This window comes from Dermacentor variabilis, chromosome 5 (assembly GCF_050947875.1).
Source record: "Dermacentor variabilis isolate Ectoservices chromosome 5, ASM5094787v1, whole genome shotgun sequence".
Taxonomy (NCBI): Eukaryota; Metazoa; Arthropoda; class Arachnida; order Ixodida; family Ixodidae; genus Dermacentor; species Dermacentor variabilis.
In genome coordinates this window covers 74,370,131-74,387,546 of record NC_134572.1, presented here as the reverse complement: position 1 = coordinate 74,387,546, position 17,416 = coordinate 74,370,131, and the positions used below count along the sequence as shown (strand labels likewise).

Below are 17,416 nucleotides of genomic sequence, written 5' to 3'. Positions count from 1 at the left end.
ACAGCGGAGCACTCACGAAGCGTTCCGCCTTCTCGATGAAGACGGACACTTGCCGTGTTCGGACACGGCTTTCGCGAGGCGGGGCTGCTCTGGCCCTCGGTTCGCTTCCTGCCGAGGGGCGTCGAAAGCTCTGCCGAAGCTCGCTCAGCCGTTCACGGGGGCATCATCGACGCGGCGGCGTCGTGGTGGAACAGACAGCCGCCGCGGCGGCCGCAGAAGCACCGAGCCAGCCGGTGACGGGTGTAACGCAAATGCGCGCGTGCACGGTGACCTTGAGGAACGCCCCCAACTCCCCCTCTCCCCGCCGCCGCATTATGTATATACGCTACACTCAGCGCTGCTCCGGCAGCGAGTGCAGAACGCATCCAGCTTCCCTGACTGGAGCAGCCTGTTCTCTGCTCTGGGACATCGCAAACGCTGAAGCACCTGTTGTGGTTTGTTGTTCGCCAACGGGACGTCGACGCGTCTCGCACGCTGGCCCGCCGCGCCACCGCCTGCGCTACCCGTGTTCCGGACTTGTGATTGACGTCGCCTATCCCGGAAGCACGATCGACCAGCACCTTCCATCTGCTTATATTTGTTCAGGTAGGCAAGTCTGCTCAGGACCAAAAACCGCGAACGCTCGGCATTGAAGTTTTTGGGAGCAGAAGCACTGGTGATGTTCTGGTATCTAGAATCTTTTAAGATATCTGGGCGTTCGTGCGGGTAAAGATTCATTCCAGGTATGTTCGGGAATCTTTTGCTCGAGCAGACATTTCAGTGCTGTTTGGCGCTATGTTTTGCGATATACCGCTATGGGTTGGGCGTACTTTTGGTTGAAACACCAACAGAAAATGCGTGTTTTGAAAAGAAACGTGGCCAACGTTCGGAACACAATTCGTAATGAAAAGAAACCTGCGAATGTTTAGCCGAGGCGTTGCGAGAAGCCGAAAACAACTTTAATCTCTGCGTGATGTCCGGTGTGATTGCCAGGCAACCAATTAACGGCCTTGTATAACGCTTTCACACGCTTGTCACATGCGCTTTTACCCGGCTAACACACCTGGCGGCTTATTTGTTATGGCGTCGCGCGGGATCAAATCCCGGCCGCGGCGGCCACATTTCGATGGTGGCGAAATGCAAAAACTCCCGTGTACCGTCCTTTAGAAAGAGAGAGAAAGGCAAAGGAAAGACAGGGAGGTTAACCAGAGATTATCTCCGGCTGCCTACCCTGTACTGGGGGAGGGGCAAGGGGATGCGATAGGTGAGAGAAGGATTTAAGAAAAAAGAAAAAGAAACCTACACACACACACACGCACGTACACACAAACTGTTTCTGTGGGCACTGTCACGCGGCCCGCGAAGGCGTTCCTAGTGTTCTGCAGTGTCACCGCACAATCCTGCGTCACACAGTGAAGTCACGATCTGTCAGAAAGTCCAGCGTCTTTTAAATACAGCAGCAGCGCCTTCATAGCCGATCGCGCTGATGTTCGCGTAGGCCAGTTTCCAAGGGTCTTGTTTTCTGTCATTGGGCGCTTGTCCAGTTTGTCTAGGGTGGCTGAGAGGACTGCTCTTTGCGGGTTGAAACGAGAGCACTGACAAAGAAGGTGCGCGATTGTTTCATTGCACCCGCAGAAGTCACAAAGTGGGCTGTTGGACATTCCGATAAGAAAAAGTGTACGTATTTGAAAATGCTACTCCAAGCCATACACGAACTAGAAGGGTGCAGTCAGGTCATGGAAGCTCGGGCGGAATACGGAGTTGTAAATTAGGGTCCAGGGTATGAAGGCGTGCACTTGTAAAATCGCATGAATTCCACTGAGCTAATGTCAGGTCATGTGTAAGTACGGCAAGTTTTTTTCGCTGCGTCGGCTCTCGAAGGAGGAATGGCAACGCAGTTGACGCCATCAGCTGCACGTTGAGAAATTCCAGGTGGTCAAAATTAATCTGTAGTCCCCCACTACAGCCTGCCTCCAAAGCAGAGCGCGGTCTTGGCGCGTAATGCCCCAGAATTTCAACTAACACCCTTTCATCCACGTACTCACACAAAGCTTAACAAGGGAATGTAGGACACTGCCAAGGGCAATATCGATGCGTTGAAGAGCCACGCTCTTGAACTTAGTCAATTCCACAGGTGCGTGATTATTGCCTCATGGAAAGGAAATATGGTAAATGCTTGTGAAAGTAATCGAAACGTTCTCGTGGGATATGATATTAGAGTTGTATCGAAGTCATGCGGATTTGTAGAACAAAACCTATCCTTATTAGGCACCGCATGTTCCCTTCCGTTGAAACGATTAGCTATATTTCTTTGAATTGTCAGGGAACTTGAACGCAGCATTGCTTTATCAATATCCAGAACGCTCCGCTGCTTCTGATTAACGTAAATTTAGCGCCAACTAAAATAAGTTATAACGATAAGCATGCAGAACCCTGCTTCACACATAGAGCCAGTATCATGCAAGTGATTCTGAGCCACTTGATTCTGGAACATGCAACAGATTATGCTACGCGTACACCGAATTATTACCCAGATTATCCGTGCTATAGACGGATTCCAACCACATAAGAACGAACATTACATGTAATTTCTCTGAAGTGTTTCAGCTGACCTTAGCACTTCGTGTTCAACATCTGCTGACTTGTTTACCCGAGACCGACTGTTTACTTGTTCGTTTCCAGTTGACTAAGTGTTGTCCTTAATTAGGCGTAACACGAATAAACGCTTAAACCCAGTAGTGCAATCTTGACATCTTTTATTAAAATTGGATCTTTCTGTTTAAAACACAACTATGTTCTCGGTGAACTATAGCCGCAACCGGCTGCTGCGCCAATAAAACCCAAATTTACTTATTTCACATATTGAAATAATTTCGGTTAACTTTGTTGGCACATGACCGCGACGGCTGCTCCTTTTACGTCGCGGTATATTGCAGATTAAGACTCGGAAATTGAAGTGTACAGTGTCACCAGTACACGTATCTGCAGGACTGTAATTAAATGAAAGTACGTGTGGCTGTCTTAACCTTGCAGCAAAGTTCACGGTCCAACCATTAGCTTCACCGGTCTACAGCGCCTTGATATTTCACCGCTCAGATGCCGGGCAACCGCAATGGATGCCCGGCAATTACGAGAAACTTATCGGCTTCACCGTTACAGTATTTTCATCCACCCGTTGCTGAAACGTACGCGGTATCTATGTGCTCTTGGCTACTGCGCGATGACGCCGTGTAGTTTTCGCCTTGCACACGCTATACTACGCTTGACTTATCAAGCGTTTCCTAGCAAAGCCCAATACTAGTCGGCTATTACAGCTACAACCATCCTCATTAAAGAGCTGCGCAGCAGCGTATCTACCTTCTTTCAGTGAGAGCGCTATTGTGCGTATAAAGTCGAATTCAGCTGTGTTTAAAACTAAATTATAGGGTTTTTCGTGCCAAAACCACTTTCTGATTATGAGGCACGCCGTACTGGAGGACTCCGGAAATTTCGACCACCTGGGGTTCTCTAACGTGCACCTAAATCGCAGTACGCGGGTGTTTCCGAGTTTCGCCGCCCATCGAAATGCGGCCGCCGTGGCCAGGATTTGATCCCGCAACCTCGTGCTCAGCAGTTCAACACCATAGCCACTGAGCGACCACGGCGGGTTCAGCTATAGTCAAATTCTGCAAAGGTGGAATTTTGGGCCAATCGGAGAGGCCATAGCAGTCCTGTTGAGCTGTGGCCCAAGAGCAGCGCAGCGTCAGATGGAAAAAAAAAAGGTTTTATCAAACCATCACCGAAACCTGTTTTGGCGTGCTCACGATATATTATACCAGATACCGCTAAAGCCATTAGATGACACTGACGAGTACACGCACGCTTATGGCCGTCGTGCTTAAAGAAGCTGAGTCCTTTCAGCACTCGCTGGTACAAGAGGGGAGGTGTGTCCGGACGCCTGCGTTCCCGAGAGAAGCGAACAATTGGATGGGCAAATTTGGCAGCTTTCGGCGACACGTCATTGTATGCCTTTCAGCCACCACAACCCGCCACCTCCGCTTTCGTTGACGCGAGACTTCTTTTTTTTTTTTTTTTTCACATACGAAGCCGCGCTGCGCTTGACGCGTGTTTTCGGTGAGTTGTACAAAAGGTGCTGTAATTCATTTTTCACGCTCTCGAGCAAATAATACCGTACCTACGTAGTCGACAGCTACCTACGAAAGCAAAAAAAAAGAACAGATAAATAAAGCGGAACATCAAATTCTCGCGTCAGTACTCCTTCAATAACGTCGTCTTCTGGCTCCTGTCGTGATGCAAAGACTCCTGTCGCACACACACACACACACACACACACACACACACACTTGCCTAACGTACACAAACGTTGATCCACCTGCTAATGCTCTGCGGGACCCCCAGGTGGAGCTGGATAGCGAGCTGCCTGTAACATACTACGAATAACATTGATTCCTACCGTGCGTGGGATATGTAAATTTTGTAAAAGCATGCGAGCGTTGTTAAATATCTAAGCTTTCAATCATGCACCCATTTATGTTGCCTGTACTGTGCGCTGTATACAGTTGAAGCTTTCTTCACGCTTTCCCCCCCTTGTCTGACCTTTAATTTCATCTCTCTCTTCGCGCTATTGTGCAATGTTGACTCGACCTATATGGCAACCTTAGTTTTCTTCTTTTTTTTTCGTTTACACGGGGCAACATGTTATATACTCGCATATAACCAATCCTGAAGAGTTCGCACACACTCCTCAAGGTCGCTGTTAACACGTCACTCAAATATTCGCGGCATGTTGAAATAAAGCGGGATTTTTCTTATTTTTTTAAGCTACCTTTCCCTAAGACATATGGACCGCTGAGGCACTACTTCCGTCCGTGGCGTCCTCGAACATCTCCTCGAACATGCATACATGCATGCATACATACATACATACATGCATGCATGCATGCATACATGCATGCATACATACATACATTGCTATGGTGTTGGGCTGCTGAGCACGAGGTCGCGGGATCGAATCCCGGCCACGGCGGCCGCATTTCGATGGGGGCGAAATGCGAAAACACCCGTGTGCTTAGATTTAGGTGCACGTTAAAGAAACCCAGGTGGTCAAAATTTCCGGAGTCCTCCACTACGGCGTGCCTCATAATCAGAAAACTGGTTTTGGCACGTAAAACCCCAAATATTATTATTACATACATGCATACATACATACATTTGAAGCTTCACGCAACGTGTCACTATGGGGGAACTCGACACGTTCGCTGGCTTTTGCCGACACGACTGCTGCAGTTGTCCTTTCCGTGCCGTATTATTGACTTGTCATGCGGGATGAAACATCGCACGGAATACGTCGGTTCCACTGTTCCACAGAAAGGCGGCGTTTCACGTCGGGCACGTGTCTGAGCGCATCACGCGCAGCTGACGCGTATTCTTTATCGGCTTCGCCGCCATGCACGTGTCTGTGAATCATGCCAGCATTGCTGCTTAGGTGCGCGCACCTACGCGTAGCATCGAACGCTTCCGCGTTTTACGGTTTTCTTGCAACCAAATGGATTTCACATAACGTGCCCTGCTCGTGCAGTCAAATTCGCGCGTATGATACCTGACTGCGTAAATTATAAATAATTTCCACTCTAAACTGCTCGCTGTGAATTAAGAGGTCATAACAGCGGATACTCGAGCTACACAATGTGGGTCCTGCCTCTGAGAGAGGAATACAGCAGTAGTTGTAAGGCAGAAAGCTGGGTTTCAGTATTCTGACATACCTATACAGTTCCATAAAACGGACCCACAGCAAGAATACAGGAGACGCGCTTTGCAGCGCCGATCCGCGCGGGGTATGCAGGGCACGCGCTCTATATTCTAATTCGAAGTGTTGGCACGTGATGGCTGGTAACCTGCAGCCAAGCTCGATGAAGCTTAGTATCTTGCAATGGGTGAAGGGGGAGAGTGGTGGACTGGTTGGTGGATAGCGTCGTGAACCGGCAAGCGCTGGGATGCCCCCCCCAAAAAAAAAATGAAGTGTAGGAGTGGTTGTCACACCTGCCGTGCGCCGGAAAATTCCGATATTTTGATGCATCATTAGATAGCTCGCAAGAGAAAATATTGTTTCGGTGGTGGCTGCACGAAAAGATTAAAATGGTTACTGTGAAACTATCACATTAAGAAAAAAAAATTTGCCAGAACAAGGCACACGGACTCGAATCTGCGTCATGGAGGAGCCGTGATTATCTTGGTAAAACTCTATATATTCACAAACCACTCGTGTTAGCTACGACAGTGTGCCAAGTATACCACCTAGGGACAGTGACAGAGTGCCGCTTGTGCATGCAAATGTCGACTGAAGCACGAAATTTAAGGCAATGACAGAAATAAAAAAAAAAAACTCCGCTGTACTGCTTAGCTGCTCTAGACGAAAAGCGCAGCAAGATGCGCATAATTGCCCATGACGCGATTTCGCAGAAGCGTCAGTGCACGCACGTTCGCTCGCTTCTTTATCTCAAGCGCATTCGCGTGTTTCTAGCGCTATGAGGCGTGTTTTAAACAGGGCGTTAGCCTTTGAGTTTATTGACCGCGGATTGAGTAGAGAAGGGGAGAGCTGGATGAGGTTCAACGAGAGCGGTAGTACGTATACTGCGAAACGGCTCGTGATTTATTTTTTTTTTTTTTTTGTAGCAACGTGCAAACGTCACCAGTCAGGTCGGAAACCCACGAACTGAACAAGAACGCTACAGACTGCCGAGGTGCCCGCCGTGGTGGCATAGTGGCTCTGGCGTTGCGCTGTTAGGGTCGAGGGTCCGGAATCAAATCCCGACCGCGTTGACCACATTTCGACAAAGCGTGGAAGTGCCGAATGTGTGTGCATTCCGACGAATGTGCCGTGCATTTGCTGCTCGTTAAAGAACCCCAGGTGGTTAAAATTGTCTGGTGTCACCCGCTACGGCGTACCTCATAATCATATCGCGGTTTTGGCGCGAGAAACCTCAACCATATAATTCAGATTAAAATATCTCAGATTCCTGAGGTCACAAGGATGTCATTTTTTTTTCTAAGCCTTAGTAATTCTTCCGACCTTGTCTTCAGGTTTTACCTGAAGGCTCTGCGTTTGTTTGTTTGTTTTTTTTTTCTTTTCCGAAGACCCGAGACCTTACGCCTTGAGGGCAACATCGATTCTTCGCACGGAAGTGTAACTAGTCATATTTACGGATAAGCTGCTCCCGCTAGCATCAGCATGACGTCACAATATTTTGAACGAACGCTTCCATTTCCCGGGTGGTGAGCACGGCTGGATAAGCACGCCTTTCCCACACACGGCCGGCGGCGCCTCTGCCCCGGGTGTGCGGAGAACTATCATAAAGAGTGTTGCATGAATATTTGTGTACACTGTGCGGAAAGCAGCCCGCGGATCGCGCTGGCTGAACGGCTAAGGCTACTGAGCATGAGGCCGCAGGTTCGATTCCTGGCCGGAATCGTCCACGAGGAAGAGGCCACAAGAGAAAATGCTTAGAGGCGCGTGGACATGGACAGGCCAATTCAGATAACGAACGGTGAATTATGGAAGATACGTTCCACGGGCCACTTATGCAGTTTCTTCACTAGGGACTGCACGCATTTATTTATCCATAATATGCCGTAAGGCTAACTGGGTCGTTGAAGAAGTAAATGTGCTGCTCCAGTGAATTTTTGTTAAAATTTGGCATTCTTATAGAGCATATCGGTTATCGCGCACGTAGTTTTAGAAGCCGTTTCTTGCTCTTTGGTGCCTTCGTAATGGCGGCCACTGAGATAATTACAACTGTTATGGCAACGGCGGGTGTACTAGCTGCGTAGCTTACGTACGGGTATACCAAGTAATGTGGGCACACTCTAATGCGCTGTTTAACCAAACCATGCCTATCTATCCACGTAAATATGGCAAACCTGCGACTTGTACTGACATCACTTGGAGAGCCACCGAGGCATAGATAGAACAATCGTTGTTAGGGCACCCTCTTAAGTTTTCGTGACACAGTAGGGGATGTAGGCGTCATAGAATCCACACCTTCCAAGCTTGGTGTTCTTCACTTCAGGACCTGACTTCTATCGGTTACGATTCATTCTGAAAACAGAGCCACGATCGGAACAGAGTAAACGTACAGAGTCATTTCCGGTTTTTCTGAGGATAGCGTGTTTCCTTCAGCTCTATGGGGCAGAGCGCATCGTTTCGTATTGTATTCTACACTGATGTCGCGAGCGATGGTGTCGGTGCTCTAGCGTGCCCTGTAACGGTCCACCGATCAAGTGTGACGCAAATGCTGTCCGAACGACGGGTAACTGTACGTGTGTTCGCATTGTTTACAGTTCAGTGCCGAGACACATGCGACGTTGGATACGTGTAATATATAGATAGCATGAACTCCAGCGCTCCATGCAGAGCGCCACAGGGAGTGGTGTATGAAATACCCTGACCTTTGTGACTTATGTGTGGCAAGCTAGCTGCTGCGTTAATAACCGAATCAAGAAACATGCTAATAGTTAAAATACTTCACCACGCGTCTTTCTTAGCACTATGAATCCTGTACTGCACAGAACGTGACTTGGCTGTACCGAACGTGAAATTTTGGAAATGTTTCGCATCAAAGAAACACACAATGCTCGCCATGTGTAAGCCAGACGGTCTTCTATTGTGCTCTATAACGAGAAGCTGAGCTTTAGTTCTTTTGCTTTGTTTAGCAGTTTTTGTAAACGTCCTGTGCAATGGGGTGTGATGCGGCTTTGGTATCGGCACATAGACATACGCAGGTCTTGTTATATCTGTCGAATACAGTGCTTGTCAAACGCGCCTCTATCTTGTCTCGTGTATTTACTACGATAGGAATCACATAGGCAATTTTTGCCGCCATCGGCGTCGCCGTGAGGCTCCGTATCTATTTAGGTGTATCTATGCTATATTCAGCGCTATTCTGTATTAGATGCGATATATGTGGGTTGTATTGCCACACCATTCTATCACTAAAGTTGATCATACCAGGGCTTACATTCTTTACAAAATTATGGCTCAGAATTTTGACAACGGCAGCTCACAAACAAATGTCATGAAACAAAACACTGACAGTCGTGTCTCCTTTTCTTAAATAATCTGACTTCAGTATTAAAGGTTTGAAACAATAACAGAACTCAAACCTTAAAATCATGAAACTTTATTAGCGTGGCTGTGCACTAACCTCCGGAATCGGCCCAGGAAAAAGGTTTGAAACATACCCGATACGGGAAAGTGGTGGTTAGATCGCTAAGAAAGACGTTGGCTTTTATTAATCAACATAAATGAAATTGTCCGATGGCAGAATTCAGAGAACCCCTAGCACAACCGCTCGTTTTCACTGAGGCAGCTTGCGTTTACTTTACTTCATACTATCACTACAGCTACGTTTCTTCCACTTGGTGTAATATTCTAACGTGTTGCTGTCGTATTCATTGCTTCGCCCTCATGGCGAAGCTGTCACATTTTTTTCTTGATAGCTTACTTCACACTCCGTAAATTACTTGCTTTTGTAAGCACCCAACAGCATGTTATCATGCGAGCAATAACTTCTTCGAACTAGCGGTTTCTGCTGTCTGGAATGATACACGCGTCGAGCGGTTCGAGGTTGTTTCTGCGAAGCTCGAGCTCCCGGGGTTTTCTTTCCGTAATCGCACCTTAATATGAAATATGTGGAGTTGTTCATTTCGAGACATCATTACTTGTGCAAAACGCACACGGTGGAAGCCGTCCCCTGACATTACAGGCGATCAGGTAGGCGTGTATTCTCTGTGGACGCTCTCTGTCACTAGCAAATGCTACAGCCGCATGATGCTTGTCTGTAAGCGGAAACATCGCTCCGTCGCTAAGGCTCCGTGCGTCAGAGTCGCAATATTATGAATGGCCCGTAGGCGTGTCCCAGTTTATTGTCGTGCAGAGGGATTTCTTTAGAAATGTAGAGCCTAGCGTCACGCTTTCTTTGTTTGCCCGTATACAGCTGGTTGACTGTCGGGTAGCAAGCAGTTCAGCCTTAGCCGAGGTAGTGTTTCACACTACCTCGGCATCACATTTTGCTACACACACATTCTTCGTATGTTCTGTCACCAAGAACATTGTTGCGAAGACTCAGCGTGCATGAAACCTATAGATGTGTTTAATATATGTATAAAGCAATATTAGCATTCGATGTTTTAAAAGAGAAAGTCACAGCTGAATAATGAGGTGCTCAGTAGAACTGCGAATTTCTGCTTAATTCACTCACCGCTAGTTTTTTTGCACCAAGAACGATCTTTTTTTTTCAGCATGCGGTCAGGGTGCATGCGCACACCAAAGCTGTAGAAAACTCTTCCAGCTATTGTGTACGTAGCCGATCCCGGTCTTATAGTTATCATTTTGAATGAATGAATGAATGAATGAATGAATGAATGAATGAATGACCGTGGGCAAGAAGGGCAAAACATTGGAATTCTAGCTTTCTTGGAGATTGAATTGCACCACGCGGATTCCCAGGACGCGCAAAGTTCATTTTTGGCATATTTTTGGCTGATTCATTACCTTGGGCTTACCGCACGTTGCGCCTGCATGAAGATAGTCTTTTCGTTAGTGTTACCTTATCGTCTCACACGGTCAGGAGCTCCATTGGGAAAATGTATGCAAACAAAAACACCTAGGATAAGATGCTAGCTTAGCACTCGTAACAATAGCCACTTTTGCGGTTGCTCTCACCCCAAACATATAACAATGGGAAGAGCAGCCCCTGGCTGCTGGTAAAGCCTTAGTGACTTATCCATACCTCCTGACATATTCTTTCCGCCACGATTGTAAAGTATGTTGCTCCGGAAGCCTTGTACACTCATTTAACTTCAGGCAGACGAGGCTTTCACTGCCGTTCTGTTATGGGCTGCACACCTCGCCACAAACACTGCTTTGTACCAGCGTGCATGCATGGCACTTTATTTCTAATTAAAACAGTGCATGTAATATGCGCCACAGCAGCACACCGCTACTTCACTTGGACACTGTATCTTTGGGCTTATTGTGCCATAAACGTTGACTTAACTATTTACCGCTTTCAAATTGCGATAAGATACTGCCACTGATATCTTGCGCAGCCGAAAAGTAGTGCTCATCCCTCTATTTACTCACTACGTTACTCATATTCATTCAAAGGTGTGAGTAACGTAAAGCTACTACGCACTCATTTTCCGTTACTCATATCAGGAGAGGCGTCACGGGTATAGGTCGCAACAGGAGTTCCGATATCGATTGTGGGGCGGAGAAAGCGGCTGCTATTTGTTGTATTTATAACTGGCATAACACTAGGTTATCTTCTTTATCGACCTCTCGCGCTAGAAAATGCGTGCGTCCTATCAGCGAGGCGACGAGTGCGCCTCCTTTGGTTGTTGCCGCATAGCTGCGAGTCGCAGATAAGAACGGAAGACGGCAATTTTAGGCAGGCAGAGAGCGTCGGAGGCAGCGCGGCGACTGTTCATGTGAGTAGCTGGACCGGGCGCCTCAGCAAAGCGCTCAAACGCGACATCCGCGTGTGGTAGGAATTCTCGTGGAGTGAGCAAAGTTGCGCTAATTTTGTGAACAATCCAAGCTTTAGCAACGATTTATTACTACTCAGTCACACATTCGCTTTCACTGACCACTGAAACCAAAGGGCATTGAAATTCGCTTGCCTATTTGGCTCCTTTGGGCGAGCTTGCAGAAGAGATCCTATGGGGCCCGCAGATTTCAATAATTTCGATTCCATGGGAAATTGAAAAGGAACGTGGGACTGCGGTATTATACGGGTGGCTTTCCAGGTCCAAACAGCAAATGCATAGTTTATGAAAGCGCTGTCCACGATTTTATATAGTAGCACGCATGGCAAACACGTGTTATGAACGTCGTGTCTTCCAACCAGTCACCGGCGACGCAGGCACTCAGCTTGCCAGCGCGAGTAGGCGATATCTGGTTCAAACAGTGGGAACGAGCTGTCCTGTACTTGTCACGTCAACCGGCAGCACTGAGTTTATTTCGAATGCTTATTTTGACCCACATTGTACGCTCGACATGCAGGCATACTTGAGTCATAATGTTTATAACGCATGATAAGCTAGCGATGATTACATGGGCTATACACGACGATGCTTTTTTTTTCCCTGAAGCAACCTTGAAACCAAAAATCCGGCAAGTTGCGTCACGCATTATCTCTCTACACAGCTTTATGAGCCGTGTCGCAGTGTTGGTTTCATAACCATAATTCTGGCAGCCTTGGCGCACGCGCAGTATAGCGCGCACATAAGACACTGAAAACTGGCAACAGTGTTTCATAGAAATAGCGATGTCATTCGGTGACTACACAAAGAACCTAAGTTCAGACACTTTAGTTAAAGTTAATCGGTCGCTGCCTGGTTCCGTTGTTCTGCCTTCAGTTGCAACTCTTCGCCGAACTTTGAAAATTTGAATTAAGGTGGTCAATGCTGAGGTGAGAACGATGTTTTTCTTCGGTGATTTCTTTATATGGAGCGATAACTTGCACGAATAAACTATTGCATTTTGCATGAATCACGTACATTGAGTAGAATGGTTGCTCTACAAAAAAAAGTTAGCTGCAGCTCCGACTGCGGCTTGCCTTTTCGCAATTCAGCGTCCATATGAAATCGTGTTCTGAATGTGTAGTAGGTGCCTTCAAACGAATGACTTTAAATACTTATTAGTTCGGCTTTTCAAGATATTGTTTTGTAATGGTGCATAGTTTGTCGCAGTTCGCTTCTTGTAAACGCGACGTTTTTTTTACTTGTGAGACAAAACTGCTGTAGTATAAATAATTCCATACTTTTGTGTGCGTGTGTGCTGGTCTAGCCAAAACTATGCGTAGCTGGTAATAAATTCTTACCTCTAAGACTTGCACAGAAAACATAATTGTGGGAAAATGTATGACACTGTTGAACTTCATACGGAAACATGGCAGGAAGAGGCCGAAATCAAAACAGGAGAAGAAATATAGCAAGACAGTTGGTAATAGGGAAAAAACGTGTGCGGTAGTAGTAAACGAAACTCTTCGTAATTAGCCTTTTTCTTTACTGATTTCAGCTGGCCCTGATTAGGCAAGCATTCCACTCAGGATGTCCGTCTCGCGGCTGCCATTTGTGCGATGCATGTTGCTGCTGTTGCCGCCGCTGCTGCTGTCGCTGCATGGCCTCCCGGAGGGAGAAGCAGCACCAACCACAGTATCGAGCGCGGCACCAACAACAGTATCGAGCGCAGCACCAACAACAGTATCGAGCGCAGCACCAACAACAGTATCGAGCGCAGCACCAACCACAGTATCGAGCGCAGCACCAACCACAGTATCGAGCGCAGCACCAACCACAGTATCGAGCGCGGCACAGACCACAGTATCGAGCGCGGCACAGACCACAGTATTGACCGCAGCAAGAAACGCAGCACCAACCGCAGCGTTAAACTGCAGTGAGACCTTCTTGCGGTTCAACCAGAACCACACCATGTGCAGAGAGGAGCCCACATGCCAGATCCAGGTAGCCGGCATCAACGACAACGTCAAGCAGCTCATCCTGAAGCTACACAATCACTACCGTAGCCTCATTGCCGGCGGAGGCGAGACGCACATGCCATCGGCAGCAAACATGCTCGAGATGGTAAGGAAACATGTCGTTTTTGTATCTCGGGAAACAATTCTGGCCAAAGCGAACTATATCAGACGATTGGGCGTTAGAGGGATACAAGCCTTAGTGATATGCTGGAGGTGTTAACCTGGCTGTTCGCCTGACCTGCAGCTCCAGGTGCTGGGTGAGTATTATGATACACAGGGCTTCCCACGTAACTTGAGCCAAACTTTAAAGATATGCAAGTACCACGTAGCTGGAACGAACCAAGCTAATGTTGTTTGTCGTCGCTTGGAGATACCCAGATTATTTTCTTTTTCGCATTCCGCCTAAATATATCTTTAGTTTTGGTTAATAATCACCTTAATTATTACAATTTGATGAAAACTGTCAATGAGAAAATTGTAGAGCAACATGAAAAACTCCCGATACAAATTTCTTTTGCTCAATGCGTGCTACATAAGTGTTTTTCCGAGCGCGAAAGTAGCCCGCCAATGCACGCAAAGTGCCTCGAGCAGCCAGTCGCGCGGCAATTATGCGCGTATTCGCGGACTTATTTCACGCTCGGAAAAACGCTTTTATGTAACACGTATTGACCAACAGAAAGCTGTATCGCGAGTTTTTCATGTTGCTGTACAATTTTCCGATTGACACCCCCTGTAATCCTTATAACCTTTCTAACGTGGACAGCTCGCACGTTATAACTCCCCTTATCGCAGCAGTTGCAAATTGATGGTTACCCACGCGGATGAAAAGGTCATCGCTGATGAAACAGCACTTTAGAATGTTCCGTGACACGTTAGCCTTTTCTTGATTCAGCTGTCTCCTTAAACGTGCCTAACTAGTTTTCCTACTCCTTCTGCGATAAAGTTTTTTTCCCCTCGTTCTTTTGGGTGCGTTGCTCACATTTCTGCAACTTCTACGCTGCATCGTTTGCAGGGTATAATGATCTACCTCCTACGAGCGCAGTCTTCTCCAACTATACAATTCCCATGCTGGAAAGTTCAGGAACAAACACCTGCCACCGAAGTGCAGCGCCGGGGCGATTCGCGGCGGAAATGGGGATTATTAGGCCTAATGGCTTCTCGAGCGGCACGGTTCGCCGCTATATCTGAGTATGAGCGGTTCGAGATTGGCGAGCCCGAGCGCAAGCTTGCGAGCACGTGAGCCAGGGGAGGTCCGCGTGTGTCAGAGTGCGGCTGAAGCCAGGCGGCAAAGCGTCATACGAAGCCTGCAATTCGATTTCCTCGTAAGGCATTTTGCGACTCGGCACAATGCGCGCTGTGAGGTAAGGCGACCTTGGGGAAGCGCGCCTGTCAGTGTACACTTCACGAGTCTCCGCCCACCCCCATTTTCGATCCGCCGACTAGGATAAGCTCGCCACTTCGAGGTGTGCTTTCTTTGTGAGCTGGCTAGCATGGTATTTTTCCTTCGTAGGATTTGTGTGGCTATTAAAAGCAGTTAGTTCCGAAAGCCATAAGCAGTGGAGCATTTGCTGTATCATTCATTGATGGACTCCACTGTAACATGAGCGCCGTCTTGGCAGCTTATTCAACTTATTCCAGCGTAGGCACGCGTACACAAGTCGCACATCTGCAAAATCAGCACCATCTTAATCTTTCATGCAAAAAAAAAAGCTATTTCTTTTTCCGACAAAGCTCACACAACTTACTCAGTGCTACCTTAATGCAAGGGTTTGCTGTGCCTCTCTTAATCAATTTAGAGTGTGCGCTGTCTATTTCCTCGGGGTTAACATGACGCGCGCGGGCGCAACGTACCATAGTGTCTGTGCATGTAAGTTTCTAGCAACAACCTTCGAACTCTCCGCAAAGAGCCTACGAACACCACACAGCGTTTCCAACCCATCACTGCAGTAACGGCGCACTGCAACTTGGTTAGAAACACGGGGGAAGGTTCTTGGAGCTCTTCCCGGAAGTGCGAAGCGGTCAGTGATAGCCTTGGAATGCGGGCACCGGCAAAACCGAGAGCCTCAACTCTTGCTTGCACATTCGTTCCCGTTATCGCTCTCTAGGTCCGGAAAGACTGCATAACACCCTTGTCAAAGAACACGCACCGCTTCTTACGGGAGCGAACGGAACGTGCTCACCTTAAGCACCCGTACACTACTGTGGATGCAGATTCCTAGCATTGGAAGGAGGCGTTGTAAATGTGCAATGGATATTTGCCACTCTTTTGGTCCTGTACATTGTGAGAACGCTGTTTCTCCACAATAAATCGTTCTTCATCAGACACTTTACGCGAATTCCCAACGAGATCGCTAAGCACTCCAGGGAAACTGACACTGGGAATCAATATCTAGTGAGCAGGCTTGTCAACCGAGGGGAACAGCTTACCTAATACTTTGTTTTGTTATTCTACAAGTGCTAGTTGAAGTGGATGGTTGAGCTGCTACCCGCCGTGGTTGCTCAGTGGCTATGGTGTTCGGCTGCTGAGCACGAGGTCGCGGGATCGAATCCCGGCCACGGCAGCCGCATTTCGATGGGGGCGAAATGCGAAAACACCCGTGTGCGTTGATTTAGGCGCACGTTAAAGAACCCCAGGTGGTCAAAATTTCCGGAGTCCTCCACTACGGCGTGCCTCATAATCAGAAAGTGGTTTTAGCACGTAAAACCCCAAATATTATTATTATGGTTGAGCTGTGAGAAAAGATTCTTGAATGCTCGCAAGTACAGTACGGTCGGCTATTGAAGGGAACATCCAGTTGCACCTCGCTTATCAATCGCAGCTGAGATGTGGCAAGAATGGATGCGGGGATGACGAGTTCCTTCTTATAAGTTCAACAATTGTCGTTGTTATGTTCACTTTAACTGCAGTTTAGGCGTTCCCTTAAAAAATGCACCAATCTGCACATCGATCTAGGAATTTGCGAAGGAAAGAACGGAGCTCCGCCCGAGCATAATCACATATGCTACATTGGTTTCGTGTGAGGTCTTCAGGTGAGGCCCACGAGGTACACGGCCTTGAAGGCAAAGCGCGTGACTTCATACCAAGAAGTGGGAACCCTTTGATTCAAGTTGACCTCGTGGCCATGTAAGACGGCGGCGGTTCCCGGCAAAAAAATAATAATAATAACGCCCCTCCGGACGTCTGTGCCAACTTTGATGCCGACTACGGCGCGAGCAGCTGGGATGGTAAATACCAAGTGACGTTGAAAAGCGAGCCTGTCACGTCGCGTCTACACAGCGAAAAAAGGTGGTTCCGTCTAATGCGATTCTATTGATTCTCGGCTGTACGTTTAATGACCACATCGATCGTAAACAGTGTTTACACGTTTCCTCTCTCCAATGCTCGTTACTTGCTAATGCGTATTTGAGTTCTGTCCGCATAAAATCGTGTACTGCGTAAGATCGACTGATATATGGGTTCCTGCTTATGCAAAATTAACTATTACATTTAGGATGTGAATGCTACCTTGTTGTCGAAAAAACATTTCTGTCCTTTTCTGTCGTTATGGAACTTGTTAGACAAATGTTTTTCTTCTTCTGCTTCTGTTTAGACGCTATTCTGTGAAATTACAGAGTACAAGAGGCGGTGGTCTAAGATAAGTGACGCCTTCGAATAAGAGGTTGCACCAGCTTTCCCACTGGCTGCAGATTTCCTATCGCCAATTTTTGCTTCCCGGCCAACAGCGCTTCTGCAGGACGACTATGCATGAGCCTGAAATTTCTACAAATGTTCCCGTGTTCTGTCCAGGAGTGGGACGATGACTTGGCGAGTGTAGCCCAGGCACATGCGAACCTGTGCCAGTTCGAACACGACTGCCCGTCTTGCAGATCGCTGGGTAAGTGTGCGAAAACATATAACG

The 17,416-nt window shown here is 47.6% G+C and overlaps 1 protein-coding gene across 1 annotated transcript in view; it reads left to right on the top strand.

Moving 5' to 3' along the window:
* Positions 1–335: 335 nt before the first annotated feature.
* The window catches only part of LOC142582801 (venom allergen 5-like), a 32,244-nt gene continuing 15,163 nt past the window's right edge, over positions 336–17,416 (top strand). Inside the window, exons 1-3 of the mRNA XM_075692845.1 lie at positions 336–585; positions 13,058–13,623; positions 17,305–17,392. Coding sequence (XP_075548960.1) covers positions 13,090–13,623; positions 17,305–17,392 — 622 coding nt within the window. The 5' untranslated portion in view covers positions 336–585; positions 13,058–13,089. The remainder of the gene's footprint in view (positions 586–13,057; positions 13,624–17,304; positions 17,393–17,416) is intronic.